Genomic DNA, 10986 nt, shown 5'->3' on the forward strand with positions numbered 1-10986 from the left:
AGTGCTTACGTAAAATTGCATTTGATAATCACTGTTTATTTAACAAAAAATTTTTTTCCTAATGCAGTGTATTATATGTAATTATGAAATCATAGATCAAAGTGTGTTGTCAAATAACCAACTTGCTAATGTGACCCTGACTGCAGGTCCTTCCAGGACCTGTCCCGGCAGGCTGATCTGGCTTACGGGACCGTGAGAGAGTCGGCCGTCTTTGAGTATTTCCAGGCAAAAGGTACTAACCCCTTGGAGCAGGACAACACCTTTGCAGAGCTCTGGAAGACTATCAACAAGAACAACGGTCTAGAGAACTCTGTTTCCGACCCATTAGAGGGAATTAAGAAGGTGAGAATATTCTTGTATTCAAGATTAAAATGTCAGGACAATTACACAACTATTACCAACTTGTGCATTTTTTGGCCATATGTTTCGGAGATCACACACCTTTATATTCTTTTTGGCAGCCACAAAGACCATGTAATGTGAAATTATATTTATTTGACTTGTTTGAACAAATCAAGAAATCATTATACTTAAACTGGGCATCAAATACTTTTTTAAAAATCCTTTTAAATAAATAATATGAAAATGTAATAGAGTGAGTTCTTCAGCTCAAAGACAGAAATTAATACTGATAAATATAATGGAAAACTTCAGCCCTGAACATAAACACCTCTATGTTTGGAACAATCACACAGCAACATAACAACAAACTCGAGTTGGTTAAGTAATTAGCTCTTTGGTTCACGAGATATGAGTAAGGTGGTAATTTATGTCTATTAACTTATGAGGTCTTAATTATTTGTCCAACTCAGTGTGCCACTAAATTAATCTTGTATGAATTATTTCCTCTATCTTCCTCTCAGTACACACACACACACACACACACACACACACACACACACACACACACACACACACACACACACACACACACACACACACACACACACACACACACACACACACACAGAGAGAGTAATCCATAATTTACTGTAACAAATTACAGTAGGAGTAATCCACTTAAATTAAACAGCTTTCTTATGTGTGGAGCTAATTGCATTCAGCGAAGTCAGACCATTTGACATGCAGATACACATCACTAGAAAACATCTTAAATATAGCTGTACTTCGGCTCCTAACATGCCATTTTATTCGGTACTGTTCTGGAAGACGTTATACTGTATGTAAATACACATCCGACATACACCTGCACAAAAATGCACATTGCACAAGCAACTTCGTGCATGTGCGTTTGTGTGTGTGTGTGTGTGTGTGTGTGTGTGTGTGTGTGTGTGTGTGTGTGTGTGTGTGTGTGTGTGTGTGTGTGTGTGTGTGTGTGTGTGTGTGTGTTATAGTTCCCAGTTCTCTCATTTAAGATAACTTAAATGGGGGAAAATAATAATTTTGGAAAACATCATGAATACCTTCATATGTATTTCCATTTCTGTAATGCAGTAGATAAAACATCCTCAGCTAAGTTAGTTCAAATCTACTGCAAGCTTAATGCTCAGGGCGGCAGTGGCTCAGTGGTAAAGCGGGCGGTAGAGCGGGTCGTCCTATGATTTAAGATCGGCGGTTCGATTCCCACTCCTGCCCCCCCAAAAATACCCGGAGGTGAGCTAACAGTGGGAGGTGTCAGCTCATCTCCGGAGCACTGCCGAGGCACCCTTGAGCAAGGTGCCGTCCCCTTTACAAATTGCTCATTTGAGGCGCACCAAGAAGGAGCTGCCTGCCACTCTACCTCCCCTGCATGCCTACAGGCCCCTTTGTGTGTGTGTGTGATACAGGGGCCTGTACTCACAAATATGTATGCATGCGTTTGTAATCAGTAGCTAGAGTGTGCTTTCTTAATTTCCCTTCGGGGATCAAACCAGTATATAAAATTAAAAAAATATATATATATTTATCCTTTAATGCACCTTGTTTTTGTGTATTGTTGGGACTTCTGTTGAAACATTCAGGCGAAACGAGAGTCGTATGCCTTTCTGTGGGACATGGCGGTGGTTGAGTATGCCGCTCTGACAGATGACGACTGCACGTTGACAGTGGCAGGAAACAGCATCAGCACCAGAGGCTATGGCATGGCCCTGCAGCATGGCAGTCCTTACAGAGACATTTTCTCACAGAAGTATGTATAATTGTATACATTCTGTACTGTGTAGACCAATTAATTTGAAGCATTCAAGATAGCATTACAGAAAGAACCAACTAATATTTTCTCAGATTGGAAACATATTGCTCAACGTTAGTCAAACTGGGGATGAAATACATGATAGCAAACATCAGACATGTTTTTTGATGAATCAAAAGGTTAACCCAGCTATCAAGCTTGTTCATTTGTAGGGTAAAACCAAAGGTTTGCTCCATGTGGTGTTAAAATCCAGCCAAACCATGGCTCTGATCAACTAGCGCAGAGGTTTGTTTATGATGTGTGTGATTCCCTAAAGGCTCGGACTATTTTCCCCACTGAGACTGGTGTGCCAGCGTTTAAGATGTTAACAGAATCAAACAATGAAAGATGAAAATTATACCAAAATTGCAATAAACCACATTTTTGTATTGATTTTGACCGGTGTCTAGAAGTAAAGTGCAGTTTGTGGCAGACAGAGAAGACTGTATTTGATATTTTCCATCTGTATACCCTTTTCCTGTTTTCCCCCCAGAGACAGAAATATGTTAAAAGCATATTCAGTGCAGTTTTACAATATAGACTCTATTGAATTTTAAATGAAGACAGCAGGCTTTGTATGGCATATAAAATGTAAATTCAGGACAAATGCCATCTGAAATGGAGTGATTGATCAGTCTGTAAACTACAAACAGTGTCTCTTAAACAAAACTTGTAGGAGACTCACTGATAAGCATTTGAACAAGTCTGCTTGTGAGGTTTCATGAGTTTAAATGTCAGCAGCTTTGACAGCTGAGTCTACGTAAGTGTGCAGGCTACACTGTATGTGGAAGTCAGTTGAGGCTAAATAATGACAGAAGGGTAACCTATCTGATGGACAGATTGATGGTCCTGTCTTGTTTGTTCTCAGCCCTCCTCATTTTCTTCCACATTATCCATCCATTCCTCTCTTAACAATAACTAAGCATATGATCAATGTTGTTTCCAGACTTCTAAAGGTTGATATGAATCTAATAATTTCAAAGCTATTTTTTGCTTTGTTTATATGGAACTTCACTTTCAGCTCTTGTCTGCATTTAGAAATTGTTTCTATAATCTTCCAGCATCATATCTTAAAACTTGCTGCTGGGATTTTTATGATGTAGTTTGGAGTACTGTCGGTCTGTAACGACCTAACAATCAATGCTTTTTTTTTTTTTAATTAATTTCAAAAACTACATAGGATTGTAATTCAAATCATTCATAGCAGTCCTTTCTTCCTAAATTGAATTTAATTTTCCACTCTTAACCCGATTGTCTCTTTAAATCTTAATTCATTTTATTGAACAAGTTGTACATTTTCTGTGGTCTTATAACCTTAAGCATCTTTTATCTCTTCAGAATTTTAGAACTTCAGGAAAAAGGTGACCTGGACATTCTAAAACAGAAATGGTGGCCAAAGATAGGCCGTTGTGACCTGCAGAGCCACACAGATGCCCAGCCGGAGGGACGAGCACTGCATCTCCACAGCTTTGCTGGCGTCTTCTGCATCTTGGCCGCAGGGCTACTGCTGTCCCTCCTGGTGGCTGCTATGGAGACCTGGTGGAACAGCAACCACTGCCGGAGAGAAAAGCCCAAAGAGGTGACCACTGACAACTCGTCGGGCCAGGGCCCAGGCCCAAACCTTCTAACCCAGAACCGGGCCATGGTGGCTACCATGGGTCCCCCTGCGCCATCAAGGCCTCGGTCGAGACCCAGACCCTCGGGCCCCCCGGTCCTGCCCAGAGATGCCACTGCCACACTCTACTTTATGGATCCAGCAGGCGCCGATGGCAGCCCCGATTTAGTAGAGCTGCAGTACACCCAGTTATAATAGGTGTGCCACTGATGATAGTACAGACATCATGTGATCTATCTACTCATTATTTCTCATGCTGGGAGAGAGGTTGGGGTTGTTCGTTAGGGACTTGAGGTTTCTCTCTCATTGGACACATTAAGACAATTACCGCATTATGGTCTGAACAAACAATCTGTTACTGGTGTTCATGGGAGAGAACCACAGACGTAAAGAAAAAAATATTAATGTATATACATAGCATTTTATTGCTAATTGAAAGTCACACACTTAAATTGTACTACTGAGCCGATTAAGTGCTTCAGTTGTACAATAGCTCTCTTTAGCTAATCCATTCAAGTCTTAATGCTTTAGAGCTCCGACTTCATCTTGCCACTGTCGACTGGGTAGCCCCTTTGCATGAGGTGTCCAGACAACTAAGGCTTGACATGGATCCCTAAACTAAAGTGTGAGCAAAAGCAGATAGTAAAGAATCTGAGCGTGCCTTTCCACAAAAGATACACAGTAAATCAAACTCCACAGATGATAAATTTCAGTGCCTTTGAGAGTTTGAGCTACTGCCGTCAATTCCTATTGCAGTCTTTGTGTGCAGCTGCTCTCATAATATCCACATGCTGCTGTCATGTGAGATTCATCATTATGTCTTTCTTTATGGAGGATGTGTTAGAGGTGTTTGAGTATAATCATGGTTGTGTGCTCCATTATTACTGTTGTCTTCATGGATTTTCTGCTCAAAATCTTTTGTGCATCAAATTCATTCACTCTTCGTAGCCTTGAAATGTAGTTTTCTTGATAATTGGCATACTGTATATATTTTTAGTTTTTATCTGTTATTACTACTATTCAAAGATTATGAGAAAAGTCATGTTTTTTGCAAATCCAGATTTATTAAACTCTGCTGCTGGACTGTTGGTCAGACAGATTTAAAAAACAGAATTTTTAATTAGCCTTTTTCTACATTTTTTATATTTTATATTATAAACAGTTAATCTTTAATCAAAATTAAACAAATTCTCTGGCTAAAGCCTTTGAAATGTGAGGATTTGTAGCCTTTCTCAGTTTGATGACAGAAACAAACATTTCAAAGAGGAAGTCACTGCTTAATGAACAGAGGCTGATCACAGCAGCTGTTATGAACTTTTTTTTACAGCTACCTTTCAAGCCTGCAGGGATTGAGGATTTTAATATCAAAAGGTTTGGGTGGAGTATCATTTTCAGTTCTAAGGATTGCTGGCGACATGACAGCACAGACGCACAGTATGTGGACATAATGACAGCCGTTTTAAACAAAAACTTTGCAAAACTTGAACACATCAGGCATTTAAAGAAATAATTTTACTTTTAGGATATATACTTACTGGCTTCCTTTACCAATCGAAATGGGAAGATTGGAAAATCTTTCTTATCTGCCCATAACAAACTACAACATGAAGAAAGTTAGCTTTTATGGGATTAATTCCTCAAAAAATAATCCCATAAATGCCTATTGAGGTTTCCGTGTGTATTAAACAAATTTTAACATTGCATTGACATTAGCAAAGCCATAACATCCTGCTCACATTAGCAATAACACATACCTCAATTTGTTTGTACCGAAGTGCATCTTGGGAGAAGAATTACATAAACATCTGTTGTATCATTTTTTGAATACCTATTGTATTCGATGTACAAGCTTCTAGTGTTTTTGATAAAGGCTGGGTATTTTATAATTTTTGATTTAACCATGAGAGTTTCGTGATCAAGCCAGCGGAGGGCTTTAGTTGTCAGATTTAACATTTTCTGTCAAGATAATCATCGGTCTGGAACCAAGGATGTCAATGATAGCTCCTTCAGCTTCACATTTGAAGTGCAGTTTTGAAAGTGATACCGATCTCCTTATCCACTTCTCAAACCGGCAGTGACTCAGAGTATTTTCAAAATGTTTCAGTATATCTTTTTTAACTGGTAATCAATTACAGTTACATGTCAGTGCTCAAATTTGAAAGAGATAATTTTCTCTCACAGGGGGTTGAGATATTTCTGTGTCACTGACATATAATAACACAACAGGCACCTCACCAGACGTGAGGTGGCAATGTAGACAGACTCAGAGAAAGATGGGGAGGGAGCCGAGTGTTACGGGTCAGGCTTGACATTCTGTACTAAGTGGTCATTTACTGTTTAACACGTAAGGGGTGGAGCAGGAGTCTGATCATAGATAGATGATATTTACTTCATCTGATCTGTCACCCTGTCCCTCCTATTGTTAGTCTTTGAGTTCTGTTTGTCTTCAGTGTATTGTATCTTACACAAAACTCACATTCTGGAATGCATCAGTTCTGAAGATCTTTTTATGTGAGCTGCAAAAAAGGACTATAAACGTTTAAGAATACCTATCGGTAATTACCACGATATATGTGCATGTGGTGGTAAACTAAGTAGATATGTATTACAGTAATTAATACCGTAACTGTAACATTTCAAACAATCATGTGTTGTAGGTGCACAATGGAAGTAAAAGCAAGGACAGGCCATTGAAATTTAGTATGAGATGCAAAGGTTTTCTGTCATATTTATTTTCTCATAGATCGATTAGATGGATTATCTATGATGAATATGATGGCTACTTTACTTTCTTTATCTGTGGGTAATGTGTTCCAAATACTACTACACCGTAAGAGAATCAGATCTTGTTTGCAGGGCAGAAAACAACTGTCCCCTCTCAAATTGACTTCTTCCTCTCTTCTCCCATAGTTATGTGTGTAATTTATGTTCCTGAAGAAATTATTGTTTTAAAATATTCTTTAATTAAGCCACATTACCTTTTTTGCTTCACTCAATATAGTCTGACAATGTCTGATTGATTGGATTTGCTCCTCCATTTAAGCCAATCTTGTTAACAACCAATGCTCTTCATGCATGAGTCATCCAGTGTAGATGTGTGGTCACCTAATTGTGGAGAAAATTTAAATGCTTCTGCATGAAGACACATCTTTATTTCAGTTCATCTCAGGAGTAAAGACATTACCTTTTATGAGCCCATATTGAGGATTTATAATGTTTTACACTTTAACTCTCTTGATTTTGGCTCCTGCTTGGGGGAAAAAATCTAGCATATTAGTGACATATGTATTTGGGGTACTATTAAAAAGCTGATAGAAATTTACACATAATTTAAGAATTATTAAGCAAACATTAACATAAGAGAAGCATGTTACAAATGCCTAATAATAGAATAGCCAACATTCCTCATGAAGTATTCCAGACAGTGCTGATTGTAACCTCTCTTTTTTTGTCTCCTGCACCACATCCCACGCTTTCTGTTAACCTCTCCACCCCTTGCACTTCCCTTTAATTTTCACTTTTATTCTTTATCACAATCCACTTTAATTTCATTCATTATCTTCCTTCCATTAAAATCTCTATTCACTATCATTTCTCTTTACTTTCTTTGTTCCACATGCTCTGCTATGGCTTCTTCTCATCTTTAGGACAAGGAGGTGAACCTGGAACAGGTCCACCAGCGTTTGAACAGCCTTCTAGATGAGGACTTGGCTCACAAGCAGTTGCCAGGTCAGTCTATTGAAATATCTGCCCTGGACATTGGCAGCATGCAACCCAGTCAGTCCCTGGAGGCCTTGTCTGCTCGTGACTACTCGGCTCATCGGGGGCCACCACGGCTCTCTGTGACCACCTTCCTCCAAGAGAGTCATGGGGCAGGAAGGACACTGGGCGGAGCTTCTGGCAGGACCTTGCCTCTGCCCCTTAGCAGTGCCACCATGCCCTCTATCCGCTGCAAACACAGGGCTCCAAATGGGGGTCTCTTCCGGCAAAGCCCAGTCAAATCACCCATGCCAATGTCCTATCAACCAGTGCCAGGAGGACCCATCCCAGAAGCCAGTGAGCCCAGCCACGGGACATCCATCTAAGCACGTCAAACATTAACGGACACTCAAGCTCAAACAGGAAAGTGGAGAGCGGACAGTGCTACCAATGTGAAGAGATACAAGTGAAATAAGGATTTTTATTACCAGCGATGAAGTCAGTGCAACAACAAACGACAAGACACTGAGACTTTAATGTACATATTTGTAAATACAAAGAGAGAAAGAGAAACAACATTAAAAGTGTATTTTGAATATTCAGCAGTTGAGTTTAAAAGACATCCAAGTATTTTAAAAAAAAAATGACTATTTGAATGGCTTTGTAAATTTTGTTCTAATTGAATAAAAGTGACAATTCTTTGTGGTTGTTTTCTAAGTGCCAAGTTCAAAGATGTTTTCTTTCAGATTACTGAATGTACTGTGAGAATTCATGATAAAAAATACATTTCACATTCAAAGACATCTAAAGATTTGATTTGTTTCATATGAAAAAAATAAAATGTCTAATGAAAAAAAACACAGTGTGCTTGGAAACATTTAGCATATCACAGCTGTTTTCCTGATGTGCATCTGTGACTCAGTCTCTGGGATCGCTTTTGAAATAGTGTAAATTGTTCATCATTGATATTTTCACAAAATAAATGTTGGTTTGGATTTTAAAGATGCTGTACGATTCAACCATACAATGTGGTTATCCTTTTTTTTTTTTTCAAGCTTAACGAGACTCAAGAATTATCAGTTGCTTTCAATTTTCCCCTTCAGTTTTTATTGTTGAAGGATTTTCTAAACTTGCCACATGAAGACATGGCTCACTGTGAATGCATAAAAACAACAAACCTATACATCTGTCTACAGGATATGATTAATTAGCCCTTTCACAAATTTATCTTATTACTAACAATGTGCAGGAATTTCTTTTTTCAAATTATTTTTCCGTGCACTTTTCTCTCTGGTCTATGATTTAAGGAATTACTGGCTATAGACCCCTATGTTTCATTTTATTGAAATAAAGTCATAAGTTCACAGATAAAGGCCATCTTCTAAACCATTAACCTATCAACTGTACTTAGTTATAAGATCTCAGCTTCATGTTGGATGTATCTGACATGCACATTTTCACCATGACAAATATTACAAAGAAAAACAGGTGTTACCATCATAAAGTTCATCACATTTTAATGTTTTGGTAAAGAAATAGGCTACAGCTATTCTCAATGTGAACCATGGTCATTTCGCCACTGAAACCACGCTGCTAGCTTCTTTAGGATTTAGACTAACATCTGCCTCCTCCAACACACATGGAGTAGCCATCTGCTTGTTATCACAAGCAGAAAACAATCAAAAAGTCCTGGAGGAGTCACCAAGGCAGCAACAACGATGAGATTCCCTACCACACACACACACACACACCCTAAACTGTGTATACTAGGAGTGTTAAACTGAAGTAATAACTTGGGTGGTTATTACACTTATCCTAAAGTTGAAAACTCACAATAAGAGAGCAGGACGACATCCCATTAGTTTGTGCAAACATTTCAACCGTCATGAATGTAAGATATGTCTATGCTCATATATGTGTGGAGATTGTTGATTTGCCCCGCGTCACCTTTCCTGTCCAGCAGTCCTGCCTGACAGTCTTCGACTTGGTGGTGTTGCTGTAAAGCCTTTGTGGCTGTGCTCAAAGGAACCACTGACCTTGTTCTGAAAGCTTCGTCCTGTCAGGATCAGACATCCTGTTTTTGCCCTATGCAGACAGTCTACTGCCGCCCCTTTATGTCAAGACTCATCTTTTGACATGGCCTTTTTCACCTCTGCATTTGGTGCGACACATACATACAAAAGCTGCTTTCAAAATAAACTCCAATTCCTCAGTGGAGCTTCTGAGATAAATCTTAAGAGATTACATCTTAAAATTATACAGTGCAGAATGAAATAAATACAGATTTTGAAAATACCTTGATAAAGGAAAACATAATGCCTGCAGTACTACATGGTAGAAAACCACCTGATGGACTCATGTTACTTGTAAAAGCTAAATCTACATCATTTTCTAGCATAGCACATTATCACAGAAACAGGGTCTTTGTAATTATACAATTGTACCATACAAGACTTGCATGAGTAGTCCAGTATAATTAGATTGTGTGGGCAGCCTGAAGCAATCTGCTGTAAAATAACTATTCTATGATCCCTGCAGGGAGATCGCTGACCGTCTGTCCAGACTTTCTCTACAGCCTTATTATCCATTCAATGGCCATCATACCTTAAAGTGCATGCACGGCTTTAAGTTTCTTATCTTCAGGGAAACTCTTTGCCTTTTTTTATCACTTTTCTATTATTTTTTTGTTTGATTGTTTGATGACAGTGACTTAAATGTAAATGTAAAATTGAACATCACCAGGCAAAAGAGAAGAATCATAACTGAATTAAAAAAATCTCTAAATATGGATCAAAATAAACACATTTTATGCTATTATAACATTTTGAATGTGATGTCTTACCCTTTTTTCACATCTGTTACAGAGATGAGATCCCAAGGTCCATCTGTTATCGTCTGAGGCACATTTGAAGAGCATGACTACTAGATAAGGGGTTTTATCTGCTAAACATAAACTGACTTGAACATATGTTTAAAGAAAAAAAATGATATTTTGGGAAATAAAGTTAATTTTTCACTGAGCAATAGATGAGGGGATTTTGCAACCCACAGTTGTGTTGGTATGGTACATGTTACATCTGATTAAAGCTAAATAGATATAAAACTGAAAGCATTTTTATCACATTCGTTTAGTGTACTTTCAAACCTCTAAGGTTACCATTATTGTATTCTTGAACAAAGTCAAAACAAGTAGTCAATTTTATTATGCACAACATTCTAAAATAGTATACAGTACATATAAATATAGTTATATAGTAATTTTAAAAAGACAGAGGAAACAAAGAGTTAAAAAATTCACACTCATTATCTTTAAACCCTATTCTAATGAAATGCGAGTTCTGAAGAAATCCAAGAGGGGAAAGAAACTAAAACACTGACAGTGAGCATGTTATCTTTCGGCATAGGGGTGCTAAAAATACTACGCTGTCATGATACTTGAATGGTAACGCCTGCTAATTTCAACATTGTGAAAAACCGAGCAGACAAACAAATTTTGTGTGAA

General features: G+C 38.2%; 1 protein-coding gene across 1 annotated transcript in view; it reads left to right on the plus strand.

Annotated features, from left to right (window-relative positions):
- grid1a (glutamate receptor, ionotropic, delta 1a) overlaps positions 1 to 8132 on the plus strand; it is a 163492-nt gene extending 155360 nt beyond the window's left edge. Inside the window, exons 12-15 of the mRNA XM_068327238.1 lie at positions 147 to 342; positions 1962 to 2128; positions 3509 to 3749; positions 7433 to 8132. Of these exons, the coding sequence (XP_068183339.1) occupies positions 147 to 342; positions 1962 to 2128; positions 3509 to 3749; positions 7433 to 7870 (1042 nt within the window). The 3' untranslated portion in view covers positions 7871 to 8132. The remainder of the gene's footprint in view (positions 1 to 146; positions 343 to 1961; positions 2129 to 3508; positions 3750 to 7432) is intronic.
- The last annotated feature ends 2854 nt before the right edge of the window (positions 8133 to 10986 follow it).

This window comes from Antennarius striatus, chromosome 11 (assembly GCF_040054535.1).
Source record: "Antennarius striatus isolate MH-2024 chromosome 11, ASM4005453v1, whole genome shotgun sequence".
Lineage (NCBI taxonomy): Eukaryota > Metazoa > Chordata > Actinopteri > Lophiiformes > Antennariidae > Antennarius > Antennarius striatus.